General features: G+C 42.3%; 1 protein-coding gene across 3 annotated transcripts in view; it reads right to left on the reverse strand.

Moving 5' to 3' along the window:
• Positions 1-1,044: 1,044 nt before the first annotated feature.
• Positions 1,045-14,226, reverse strand: part of tafa1b (TAFA chemokine like family member 1b) — a gene marked incomplete at both ends in the record, with an annotated part of 95,845 nt that continues 82,663 nt past the window's right edge. Inside the window, 2 exons of one of the 3 annotated variants that reach the window (XM_084543768.1) lie at positions 1,045-1,074; positions 4,063-4,187. In XM_084543768.1, the coding sequence (XP_084399894.1) occupies positions 1,045-1,074; positions 4,063-4,187 (155 nt within the window). Of the gene's footprint in view, positions 1,075-2,724; positions 2,878-3,508; positions 4,188-14,226 lie in introns of those variants that run through there. The other 2 variants (XM_084543769.1, XM_084543767.1) reach the window with 2 other exon arrangements.

Raw genomic sequence — 14,226 nt, forward strand, 5'->3', positions numbered from 1 at the left:
GAAAATGAGTATAAATTAACCAGTAGCACTTGGAATGAACTCCTTCACCCTAAACCTGTATAAATATATCTTAAGTTTGACAATCTGGGCACGTTTGGCAGTCTGGACAGTATCTGTTAGCTTCTCGTGCTTTTAAGAAAATTCCTTTGTTCATCTCAAGCAATGTGATATTTAAAATTTGCACATAACTTCTTGTTTGCCATCATTATGAAATTATACAGGTCTATAGGAGAAGGAGAAGTGTCGAGTACAGAGGTGGAACAGATCATTCCCGGGTGAAGATGAACCGTGTGTGGAATGGCCATTCAGAGTTCATTTCGATCAACTGCAGGGAGTGTGGTCTCCGATTTGACAAATTAGACGACGATACATCTGCTGGCAGGTCACTTTAGCTCTCAGACCGTCTCACAGATGGGCTACATCCTGTCACAGTGTGTTATTTTGCTTGAAAAAGTGCCCTCTGATCCTTTTAATGAGGGACATGTGGCTCTCCGAACAGCAAGTAAATCATGTCAGACTGGCTGAAGAGGAAACTCACTGTAAAGTGTGAGTGATCCACTTAAATTCAATGCTTTGCACTCGCTAATCTGAAGAATTACACACTCAATAGTGGTATCGCTGTATCCTTCCACAGTAACTTCTGTACATGAATAAGTGGTGATGTCGCAGTGTGAAATTATTAAAAAACGCACGCACTTAAAATTCATAAAATGCCGATGAGGGTTGTATTAGGTATGTGTGGCATTGCTGCCTTGATATCGACAACACATTCACTCTAGCACACTAACTGTGAGGCTATCAAATGAACATAGCTTTTACCACTATATCAAAAGGGGAGACGTAAGAGAAAATATTTTACAGCCTCTCTCATTCGGCCCGTCTCTCTTAAAGTGTATAATTGTTTGGAGGGAGCAGATTGGCTTGATCTATTTAGGCAGTGGAGCGGGTAATGCAGATCTAGGGTGGGCGAGTGTTTTGGAAGGTGCTCCCAAGCCTCGCTCTGACTGTGACTTCACCAAACAAAAGGGCCTGCCTTGTCTGCTGCTACAGAACAGGCAAAGAAGGGCTCCCTCTCTGAAAGACACAAAGAAAGAAAAGAAGAAACACGAGTGTCAGGCTCTGGCTTTGCTTGGCTTCTTACTTTTCATGCCAGTTGTTTTTGTGAAAGACTGAATAAGTCTTTACGTGGCCGTAACATCTACACACGCCTGCTTTTTTGTGTTTCACTGACACTTTTCGGAGCATGATAAAAACCTGGAGGTAAAATGAAATAGCTGAAAATTGTTTTTGGTTTTTATTCTTTTAAAAAAGACATTGCAGGTTTACTGGCTTGTGACGGAACCAACACAAATGAGGCAATTTGGCCTGAGAGGCAGGTGAATGAGGAATGTTGATTAAAAAAGAGAGCAGAGCACAGGATAAAAGGTCTTTCATGTAGCCTGTGGGGCTATGCTGTGTGCTGATAGCTGCTTCAACAAGAACCTCAGAGGGGGATCGGGATATCAAGTGGCCTCTGATAAGAAGCCACACGACGAAAAGGGGAAGAGGTCTGCCCGGCAGTCGCACTTTATGCACACATGAGTGGAGACATACAAACGCAGACATATCCAGCACATCAAACGTGTGTGTGCATGCACAACTAGAAACACACGCGGAGCGGAGCAAGTAACATGTCACAGATTAGGGCCTAATGGGATTGGAAGACCAGTGCAAGGCACTGTAATCAAACCCACACAGTGGCCGAAAGCAAAAACAGGACAAGGAACAAAGGAGGCAATGAAAGGAAGACATCCTGCCATTACACAATGATCACAGACAGCAGGTTTCTGCTAAGAAGTGGACCTGACTCTCTGAATGTGTCTTTATACAGTACTCGCAGAATGTGCTGGTACACTATGCTGTATTCACCGATCAGCCAAAGCATTAAAACCACTGACAGGAGAAGTAAATAACATTGACCATCTTGTGAAAATTCAGTGTTCTGCTAGGAAAGTTTTGGAGCTGGCATTTATGTGGATGTTACTTAGGCATGTACCACCCACCTAGACCAGACCAGGTAGACCTAGACCTCCTTGATGGCAGCAGCCATCCCCAGCACGATGCAGCATGACACAGGCACGTACATAAAAACGCTTTAGAAACAAACATGAGAAACGGCACAAGGTGTTGACCTGGCCTCCAAATTCCCTAGATCCCAAACTGATCAAGTATCTGTGGGGTGATCCACAGAGGCCCCTCCCCTCAACACATAGGACCCAAAGGCCCCCACTAACAACATTCTGTTGCCAGACATCACAGGACACCCTCAGAAGGCCCATGTCCATTCTCTGATGAGTCATAACTGTTTTGGAGGCACAAGGTAGACCTACACAATATTAGGAAGGTGGTCATAATGTTATGCCTGATCGGTGTATATACTCTATATACATATGCATCTTTAGTGCTGTAGTACCCTACACATTTTAGTGATACCTATGCCACCGTTTTGGCAAAAAAAATTCAGCAACTAATTATATATGGGTGAACTGCCTGTTCTGGGTGATAAATATTTACAGTGGGTGGCGGTGCAATCAGTATTTGTGTCACGCCTGCCTAATCATGCACAGCATGTAAACACACACTTGATTATTTCGCACTGAGTATTTGGGTTAATGGGAAGTCACTGAACATGAGCCGGTGCCACTCCTGCCGCCCGACACTCAAGCGCACACAGTGACGTGAGAGAGAGAGAGAAAGAGAGAGACGGGAAAACAAAAAGAAAGAACAGCTTAAGAAAAAGACTAACCTTTACAGAAGCAAGAATGCAGCTCAATTTCTGTTGACGCATCCTCTGCATTTTGCTTCCAGAAGCTAAAAAGGGGAGTATGGCTGGGTGTTCTGCAAAGAGAGGGTCAAGAAAAAAGGACACGTGTGTATTGGGTTGTATAGCAGCTTCAGGCCTGACCTTTTGGCCCTCTTCTCTTAAGAGTTTGCTATTTTACTGTATTGTTTTTTTCTCCTTTTGTGTAAAGAAATCTTACTTGAATGTATCTCAAGTGAATGAAAAGAAATGTCTGAAGATACACAAGACAATCATCATTTCAGATTTATTTTTCAAATTGTGCAAAGGACTGAACTGAGATGCATTCTTTAGAGTGAGCCAAGTACTTCTACTTACCTTGACAGGCTGCCCAGACCCCATTCGATCAACTTCTTTAGGAAATTTTAAGCCTGTGGCGGCTGTGAGGGGGCCCCAGTTAAAGCTTTATGTCAGTCTGCTGGCACATAAATTTACAGAACAACCTTGGGAAGCCCCATGCGGTCTAACCTTCACTGGCTGTTCCCTGTTTCCCTACCATCACATTAGTCTCTGCATCTATTCATTGTCACCAAGCGCTGGAAGGGAGGGAGGGAGGGAGGGGGTGGTCAATTAAGTGAATACAAATCAGGTGAATAACCTGTCACAGAGTGCTGGACTGCTGGCTTTGCGAACTTAACTCCCTTCATTATTTGCGCATGCTGTATTCAGAGTCAGTTTACAAAGAGCCGAAAGGCAGCGGAGAAGCAGAATGGCCGTTAACTTTATCTCTGTGAGGAGTGTGGCCTGAGGCAGCGCCCACCTGTTTGTTTACTGCCTTCTTTACTACTAAGTTGCTTTTGCCGAACAGAATCAACCTTGTTAAACAAGGCACAGATGCACATTCTGATTCATCTCCGTGGTGTGATTTGTGCATATCCGTTTTACGCAGAAGTTAGTGCATTTTTCATTTTTCACTGACAGCAGAAGCAGGTAGCTGACAGACCATTTAAGCATTTAATTATTCAAATACGCCATCTTATTATTTGTAGTGATTTCCTTATGACAGGTCCAAGAAGAAAGGTTAAATTTAAAAGTTTTGGCATATGTATTCTGTGGAAATGGTTTTCCTGTGGGTGTGCACACAGTCCATCCAGAATAGGCAGGTGTATGAATGGGGGACGTACAAGTGGGTATGTGTAGTGTGAGTGTAGATGTGTGCGTGCAGGCTGAGTGTAGATGTGTGCGTGCGGATAGACGCCGCTTAAGTGTGTGTGAGGTCTCACCCTTGTGGTCTTGATTTTGTTCCCAGAGGAGCACATCCATCCAGAGTTGTCAGGCAGAGTCTTACACTCTTCTCCCTCCAGACACGGTTCCATCTCACACCACCATTTCCCAATTACAATGGACGCTGTGGAGGTTGAACACAGAGTCGTAACAACGCAGGTTAGTCAGACAGTCGCATTACATATGCATGCACACACACGACAGAAGCCAGTACTGATAATAATGCAAAAACAAAATCAAATGGAAGAAGACTGCAGTGGAAAGCCGCAAGTTCAGTGGAGAAAATCTAGAAGAGGTAAAAGGCATCATTAAAATGAGCCTCAAATGAACATTAAAATGAAAATGAATAATAATGACATACAATTTAAAAACATAAGGACTCGAGTTCAGAATGTAGGCGGAATCACACATGCGGAAACCTCCCACACAAACAGATTTTGTGTACGTATTCGACGGAGGCACACTTGTATATGAGCGCACATACACAAGCTCCCACTCGCTATATTATGAGCGTCTCCAGAGGAACACCCAGCCGTGTCTCTGAATGAATGTTTTTCCTCCTCTTCGGCCTCAGAGCAATTGTATCGTTGCTTCCTGGGTACTTTTTTCTGTTGACAATAATGTCTTATACCAACAGAAATTAATCACTATTCTGTTTTGATATAGCTACATTGCATGTTGGGGAGCAATCTCATTTTTAATCAAAACTAATTGCCTCTCATTAACTTCGACTGGATTCTTCCTCCAGCTATTTGACAAAAACAAATATGTTCTCATCCTCTCATCAACAGCCCCCTCCCTCCTCCTTTCTCATTACAGTATTTGTGTCTCTGGGTGTGTGTCTGTGTCTGCATGAATATGCTTTCTTAAAATAACTCTAAATATATGGTTGAGATGTTAAAGAAAACACCTTTCAAGATATGTTAATCATCCCCTAAGAAGTCCCCTGTACATCATCTAGCAGGTAGTTAAATGATGCCGCTTATACCAAGGCCACTTGCCAACTAAACGCCATATGTAATATAACTAAAAGTATCAGTTGTTAATGTTACACATACAGCTAATTGTAATCTTGGTTTCCTGTTTTAAACACTGTTAAATGTAGTTTCTGAGCATCGTTTTTCATTTTCCTTAAATCCAGGTATGCTGGAGTAGGTTCCTCTCTTAGAATTAAATAGTGGCTTAAGATATGTGAAAGTTGTGTGAGATCACAAGATTAAACAACAGTACACTTTGTAAAACTTCTCGTTGTGTGCCTCTAACTAAAGTGGACCAACCAGCCTCAGGTGAGGAACTCATGGCAACTATTGGTGTGTTTAGGCGTCACTACTAGTGCTATGTTCACACTACGAGTGACAAAAGCACAAAATGAGACTGAAGAGTTGCTATAGCACTCACTTCGGTTGTTAAATCGTCATCCACTTAAAAATAGATGCTTCGTACCTGGTAAATTTATAAATAGCTGACACCCTGAAGAGTAACAACAACGCTGTCATACATGTCATCTGAGCATTGTTGAGATGAATTGGTTTCCAACAAAATGCCTCTGGTTGTAGAACTATTCAATTGCGTGCCTTTGCGTGTCCCTTTTCTCTCTCTATTGGTTAAAACATAATGAAATCTAAATAGTTTTCCATTCAGTCTTCTGCCCCACAAGTCCATAGACACAGATTGCCAGGCGACCACACTAAAGGCTGTTACATACTCTGTGAGAAGCGAGAACAAAATGACGTCATTTGATCTCGCAGCCCTTTTATGAGAGTTCTCGCAGCTTGCTCTTGACACATCAACCAGGCAGAACGTTTTTCTTGTGTGGTGTCCTCTTACTGCTCTGTGATTGGTCAGAAATTGGAAGTGGGAATGCTAGCGGCCAGCGGAAATGCTCTGTGAGCTCCCAGATGCTAATATTCGCAGTGTGGCCACTAATCTCTCATCGGTAGACTGGTCAAAACGACTGGTCGATATCCTTAAATAATAAGAAAAGTGCGTCTCATCGTCAGTCTCCTGCACTTCCCACAATGCTTAGCACATGTGACGTATGCTGGAGTGGGAATGCCCTATGAGGAATTCCCCGCAGTTCAGCATGTGAGCTTCTCGTGGAGTATAAGTTACTTGACCAAAACAAACTTTTTTCTTGTTCTCACAGCCCTCCGAGTGAGAACAAACTTCTCGTTTCTAGTAGAGTATGTAACAGCCTTAACTAGAGAGAGAGTGAATACCACAGCACTGTAACTTATGTCAGCTGTGTGGGTTAAAAACATGCAGCAGGCAGCTAGTGGACGGCTATTCACTGAATGAGTATATTGAAAACTGGCTCACCTCACCTTTAAATCACAGCACAAATGTAAAACGTTCTTCAAAGTGAACTTGTGCTTCATTTATTAACCATGATGTTTTTAAGAAAAACTTTTTTTTTTGGTTTTCACGCTCCTCTATTCGAACATTCCGACAGCAAATGTGGAAGGCTCAAAGCGCTTTTTCCGATGATCTTTTTTCAGCATGCATTATGTTTTCTTAAATCCGCTTCTTAAAGAGCATCTTTCCCTTCATCAGGTTGACATGAAGAGGACATGAAGGTCAAATTCTTGTGTGCGTGCAACGAGTTAAAACCAGAATCATTTCATTTTCAAAGCCCTTTCTCTGAACCGTTCGGAAAAGAGTTTTTGCCCTCCAGCATGTGTTGCCAAGGTTGCCAACATGAGTGCATGGGAGAGGACTGTTCAAGTGCAGTCCCTCGCTGCACAGGGCGTGTCCCAGTTCAGTGTGATGGACACACAAAATATACACCATAAAAAGACTGGACCAGTTCTACACTTCTCTGCTGTTCAGTCGGCTCACTGTGTTTTGATGCTTCCTTCTTCACGTTTCCCTAAATGAACCCCAAGGATACCGAATGCCAGAATGAGAGCATCAACTAACCAGCTGTGAACGCACCCTTTGGTTTCCCCAATGGCTGTTCAACTTATCCACTAATTACATGTTGGTCCATCATCCACCGTGCTTTTCCCATCTTGTATTCCACATCTCTAACCTTGTTAATATTGAGCTGAGTTTTAGGTTTTACACCATAACTGTGCAGGAAGTGCTTGTTAAGTGGCGAATTGTGACTAAGCTCAAGGAGTTGTGCTTAATCAGTTCTTCTGAGAGATGATGATGTGTTGCCGCCACTCTGTTTTAGCCGCTTCCTCTCACTTCAGACAGAAGGAAGAAGTTGTTTTTCATTATACCACAAACCGAGGAGGATTTATACCCGACAATGTGATTGCTGAATTCACTTGAAATTGAAAAATGGCAAAGCAGCACCTTCAAAACAAAAATCGATCCCTTCAAATGGAAGCAGAAAGAGAGGTAAGAAAGCAAGAATGAGGAGCGAGATTAAAACGCTGCCTCAAACGGGAGCCGCTTTGCATGAAAGTTTAATGATATTTACTGTACTTAATAGAAGTGAATTCACCTCATCCTTTCTACTTTGAAAAGCGTGCACCTGAAGTATAGATCTTTTATACAAGGGGAGTCTATATAAAGGTGGAATTAAATGAGCCTGGGGAGCTGAGAGACTTTGACAGACTTACTTATTTTTCAATTTTTATTTCTGTGATCACCAATATTAAATTTCTGTGTGGGGTTTATTTTTAGGGAGGAGCCAGAATGCCAGCAGATTGTTGAATAGTCAATTTCTCAGTCTCGGTTATTGATTTGTATGGTTTGTTTTAACGTGTTACCATGCATTTGCACATTGCTGGCAACAAGGCAGCATGGTTGTTCAGTGGTACGCGCTAATAAGGGTGTGTTGTCGGATCAAATTAGGTGGCGCACTGAATCATCCAAGTGTTTTTTTGTCCTCTCTTTCCACCTTTTCTTTGTTTTTACTGATTTGTTTGTTAGCTATTTGAATACTTGGCCTAAGACTTCCAGTTTTAATGCTGAAATTTGAGGTTTTTCACTCAAGCCCTATTTAATGCAAATTTCCTAGGAATATCAAACTGAGAATGGATGTTTAACTTGGATGTTTGTTTTTTGTTGTTTTCATGCTTTGTTCAAGCATCATTCTATGTGGTTAAAGATCCAAATGTTTTTTTACTTGTCTGCTGAGGGAGGACATTTTCTCAGTGCCCATCCTAAATCTGTTTTAAGATGCAGTTAACTAGGTTGGAAGCCAATCCTGGTCAAATATGCATCTTACACAGATGTTATGCTGAAGCCTCCTGTGCACAGTGAGACTGAGTGTGAGCGCTTAGTAATAATGAAAACTTGAATATTTATAGACAACTAGGGAGATGGGGTGGGTGTAATTTTTTGAATTTTAAAGATTATTTCTTGCAAAATAGTCTGTATTTTTACATGTCCTAAATATATCGGAGTGCTTTAAAGTTAAACACATAATAATGTAGAGCAAAGTGGTCACATGCCTTAAGTGGTGAAGCATAAAGTTGCCTTATTCCAGTATTTTGCAAAAGCTGTGAACACTGCATTCACAAGACTGTGTCTTAGTCGATGTGGATCTTTAAAAATATATATTTTATCACAACTCTAATTGATATCTTGACAGCTTTATAGGTTATACTAAAAGTAAAACTTTAATCAGCTGGGACTATGAAAAACATCATTAATACTGATGCTCACATTTGGTCTTTGCCAAAGATATCATTTTCTCTCTGTATGAAAGATATAAGACCAGTCTGAGAAGGCTTGACAAGACACTGCTAATGACATGTCTTTTCTGACAACCACAAGGAGAAAAAACAGACAGAGTCCAGCCTAATGGGAACATAGACCCTTCATGTTCATGGCTGAACCCAGGCCAGGACGTCTGGCTCTGACCTTGACCAGTGGAGAAGAGCCATCTCTGGGCTGGGATCCATGCATCACTCTCTGGTGACCACTGACCTCCAACAGTCATTTTGCTTAACTGCTCCCTGTGCAATCGTCAGCATAGAGGGTACAACCTTTGTTCCAACATCAGCAAACTTTACTCCTCCTCTGCATCTGCGGGCAAGTGGAAGGAGGAAAGGGGGGAGGGGGCCTCACAGTGGACCGCTGCCTCCCCGTTTGGGCTCTCAATTAATTTTCAGATCCATCTGTTTACTAGATGAAGGCCTTCAGTGTGATTTAAAGCGCAGACACCAATTAACACGATCCTCACATGCTACCATAAAGTAGCTGCCGTAGACTGTCAAAGATGACAGATGGGCTCGGAATAATCAGCAAACAAGGACTGAAAGATCATTTGATTCAAGATGTTAGCCATGTAGCAGGCTGGAGTCTTTAGCTTTGATGGACAAACAAACCAGGAGAGGGACTTGAATTGATTGAAAAACATGAAGCGATGGACCTTTTTACAAGAGCATCTGTCAGATCACTGGTGAGCCGGTTTGGTGATGGATTGAACTTGCTGACACGTCCCTGCCAGGTAGCAGAATGTTTGAACACCTTGACGAATGAGAAACAGAATTGATCTCTGTCTGTGTCAAAATGTGAATACGTGTCTGTGGGCTCAATGAATAGTTAATGTTAAATGCACAGTGCTTGGTGGACTTCAGATTAATAGCAGCAAAATGAGCTTTCCACGCTTTCAGCTGTTGTGTCTGCTTCTAGAGGAGAAAGCAATTAGGCTTTGAATTCTTGCACTATTTTGTTGGGTTAAATTTACAGTTTGTGGTGCAGGATCGATGCCACCCACAAGATAATTTAAGCAACCAGCTTTACTTTTTTTCTTTTACTAACTCACTCAGGTCATTTGGGTGTTTGTTTCTCCCCTTTTGGCTGATCGCTCTACATTGATGCTCTGCAAGCGCTCTGAATATTCAGATAAACAAACGGCCAATCAATCATCCATTCATCTAACTGTAGAAGTAAGGGATCAGCCTATAATACTCATCCTCCCACTTTACCGGGAAAATAGAGGGAACTGATTTTAAATAGAAAACAGTTTCCATTTTAATGAGACAGAGGTATTCATTGTGCGACAGCAGTAAAGTATAGGACAGGTCACAGGAGCATGGAGCAAATGAAGCCAGTGTATAATTACAGGAGGATTAAGACTTGTACCCCTGAACCAGGGGTTAGCTTTAGAGAGTCATTATTCTACATTAATCTTTTGCCCCTCACAAAAAAGTTTGATTAGCCCTATTCAAAAAATATTGTTTGGCTTTCTAATAACTCAGTTGAGTAATGTACACCCACAGGCTTGAAGAGGAGTTTTCATTTGACAATTCCCAGACATGTCCCAGTATTGTTTTTGTTCTAATTTTTATTCTTTTTATTTTTAATTCAAATTGGTTCTTGAAAATGCCATGAAAGTGTTTTCTGAGATTCCATTGGGCAGAGCTAGAATGTACACTTAAAAAGCAAAATGTCTTGGTGCTAATGCAAAAACACTGGCGGTCGTGGAGCCGGTACAAGACTCCAATTAAAAATATAGGGCGTCCAGTGGTATTTACTGTCCTCTGCCTAAATGTCTCATTTGAAGTGATGATTTGTTTTGGAGTGTGTCTTTGTGTTCATTTTGAGCATCAGTGTGGGTGTAACTTGTGCAGTTGGTGTGTGAGGGGGCATGTGCACATGCATGCCTTTTCATAGATGAGTCTTTTTGTTCTGTGGTTATTTCCATTCCTTTATGTGGGATAGATCTGCTTTATATTTCTTTACTTGTCTTTCGACTGACTGCATACGTGTTACTCCAGTAGTGAGAGCAGAAAGGAGATTAGATGTTGCTTCAAAAATGTGTGTGTGGGGGGGGGGGGACAAAAGAGAGACCTCTGAACTCCAGCTGAGGGTCAGATCCTCTCCTTGCAGGTCAAAGGTTAGAGTCTAATCACGTTGTCGGTACTGAGAGAGCTCAGTGGGATGTGACACAGAAGGAGGAGAAAACCTGGCTCACAATCATTATTTCCAACTTCTCCAAACACACAAACATCTTTTTTGACTCAGGAGGATTTCAAGGTTTGTTAGTATCACCTTATGTCTGCTTCTGTGTGTGTCCATCAATAAGAGAAAGGAGTTAGTCTTGTCTGTTATACAGTATTATGCTCCTTCTGTCCATCCCTTCAGGCAGAATCTGCAGCTGGTTTGCGTCTTGCCAACCACACACAGCTGCAGGAGGCTGTGGAACTGAACTGTAGGGGGCTGAGACTCAATAGTGTGATGCCTTCTTAGGTGTTATCACTTTGGAGCTTGGTGCAAGTATTGAATAAACCCCTGCCGATTACATATTTTGCTATTCTTGAAGAAAAAGCCAACAAGGTTTCTCAAACAGAGTGCGTACAATGTTCGAGAAACTGCAGCTTAATTTGATGTTCTGATATTCTGTCTCCATTCATAATTTCTGACCCATAACGATCTGGACAATCTGCAGCACTTCTTGTCCCTCCCCTCAAGTAGTGTCTTCCCTCTGGATGTATCTCAAATGTACCATGACAACCTGTCATGCTCTGCTCTACACGCCCGCAGCCAAACAGAAGGGTTCATTCCCCATCAGTGATCAGCACTGAGCGGGCATCTGCGTGTGTCTCTTGTTGAAAGAGCTTACTGCTACAGCAGCTACATGACAACACAAAGTGCTAGCATGTGTGCGTATTAGGTCATCAGCATGCATGTACTGAGTAAATTAGTGCATATGCATGCAAGTGTCTATGTCCATGCTGTGGCTGAGGGCTTACATGTCTCATACGCCGGGATAAAGGCAGTGGTGCAGTGATGAGCGCCTAATCTGAGTGCATGTGATTGGTCCGACGAGGCTGGAGAGAGATGAGCGTTTGACTTGTTAAAAGGGATGTTCTTCACTCGGAGCCTTGTGGGCCCTGACATATCTAGGACATAATTCTCCTTGTCAAAGCTAATAATCAATTCCCACCACGCAGATAATCTGACAGCAGAACCCTACTGAGCGTGACGCCTCCCACCGCCAGCCGTCGTCACATCCTCATATATTAATAAAAGCCAAAACAGTTACCAGTAGCAACTGGAATAACCCCATGTGGTCCGCATTCACAAGTCGGTAGACACTCGACAATGGGACTGATCTTCACTGAGTGCTTTGATGTTGGAGTTTGACGCTAATGACCAATAATACAGCACATCATGGAGACTGCCTGTTTCTGCAAATCTGGCTAAAGATAAAGGAGTGTTCGTTCCCCCAGGCTCTGTATGTGTGTCCAACCCAAATGACCTCTGAAGAAACAGTTTTGATTTGTGCACTGGCTGGAGCACTGGCTTTTCTTTGTTTTTTTTTTTTTTTTTTTTTTGGTTTATTTCTTGTTGTTGTTGTTGGAGCATAACCTGTGTATGGCACAGTGGCAGCAGGTGTCCCCCAGGGGGGCGGCGAGATGAGCTGAGCTGCGGCATCATTCCTCATCTGGACGGAACATTAATAATACGGGGGACCCGGAGAGAAAGCTCCATCTGGGCCAGGCTCGTGCACCACTGAGGGGACAGACCACTGACTCCACAAGTCTATAATCCCTCACGTAGGGCAGTGGCAGCCCGTGGGGCTCGGTTGACAAAAGGCCAAACTTTCAGGTGCAGCTTTTCTACACAATCAAGACCCTTGAACGAAATTCCCGCCACACCTTCCTCCTGTGTCCACTCATTTTTACACTTACAGAAAAGATTCCTTAATTAAATGCTGTGTTAAAACCACCTGATTACAAATGAGCTCTTATTTCTAGTCACTTAATTATTTCATATGCCCTTCATGCCCTGTCCTCCCCATGGGTGGGTGTTAAGTAAATATCAAACCCTTTCGAGGAGGTGAAAATTATCCAAGCAGACCGCTCTGGTGCAAAGGAAGTACAGTTATGAAGAGGTCAGGTCGACACGACTCAGAAGGGAAAGCTTGGTTCAATACTGTAGTGGTACTGCTCAGTGACCTGTCATTTCCATTTCTATCACCACCCCTTTCTATAAGTGCTTGTTAATCAATAGACTAACAACAAGTGTTCCCTCACTGCAGGAGCTTGAAGCATAGAGGCACGAACTGTTTACACCACCTTCTTTTGGGCGTCTCAAGGTAAAAAATAAAAATCAACTTATATTGACCTTTTGTTATTGCATACAGCTAGCATTTTTCTTCTTGAGGTCTGAGATGCAATTTGTAGATGTGGGCAAGAAAATGTCTGATGTCGAGAATTTCAGGTATTTTTTATTCTTTCTGTCTAGGCTGCGTTTAAAAGACACAATCTGCGTGAATATAAGAGGAATCTAAAAGTCCCTTGACTGTTACAGTAGGCACTGCGAAGGGATGGTTCTAATTCATATTCTCGGATCTCTGTCAGCTGCAGCTAACCAACCTTGTGAAACCCACTGAACGGGCCCGTCTGGCCCCCACATGTAACGCACCTCGTAATGAAGATATTTTGCACAGATTTCTTTGTGAGAAGGCATTGAAGAGATGACTTTGATCTCTGCTGAAGGTAGAGGTGAAAAGATCGAGACTGAAGAGCAATAAATGAGCTCCGTGGAGTGAAGGGGCATTGCAGTTCTGTCTCAGTAGACTTGTGACTTCCTGTCAGCTTTTTTCCCCCCTCTCTCCATGGAGCTGCTTCTGCCTGATTGTTTTTCTCAGCCGAGGTAATTCAGGTGCACCAGCCTGGAGCTTCCCTGACTTGTGTTTATTAGTTATTCATTTCCATCAGCTTGAGATGCCTTGGGCGGTGTGATCTGCTCCCTGTTCAGGTGTTCAGCAGCCCAGCTAGATCATCTTCTCTCACCCATGATGCCCAGCAGCACCGCGCTACTGGGTTCTCAATGGTTGGATGTGTTTTGTTATTAGATACACATAAGAGACAGGGGAGAGTTATATTTAAATATGCTGTAGGTCTTGGTCTGAAATGTTTATTTACGCCTGCTGAAAAAGAATTCAGTTAAAGTGGAACATAATTCCAGCTTTGAAGCATCTTTGTTTAGTAATAGAAAAAGTTTCAGATAGCAGCAATGTCTCATAATAAAAATACACTTTATCTATGTATATATTATTTATAGTATAAATACAGACATATTCTTTATTTAGTTTTAAGTGAAAATGCACATATTTGGTATCAAATCTGAAATATTTTGCTATTATGAAGCTCTGACATGTAGGGTGTATTTTAATTGAGGTGAAGCAAAATTTAGATTAATTTGTAAAAATGCATATTTTATTAGCTGAGAGAGATATATTAAGGGCG

The sequence above is a fragment of the Chelon labrosus genome (genome assembly GCF_963514085.1).
Source record: "Chelon labrosus genome assembly, chromosome: 4".
NCBI classification, from domain to species: domain Eukaryota; kingdom Metazoa; phylum Chordata; class Actinopteri; order Mugiliformes; family Mugilidae; genus Chelon; species Chelon labrosus.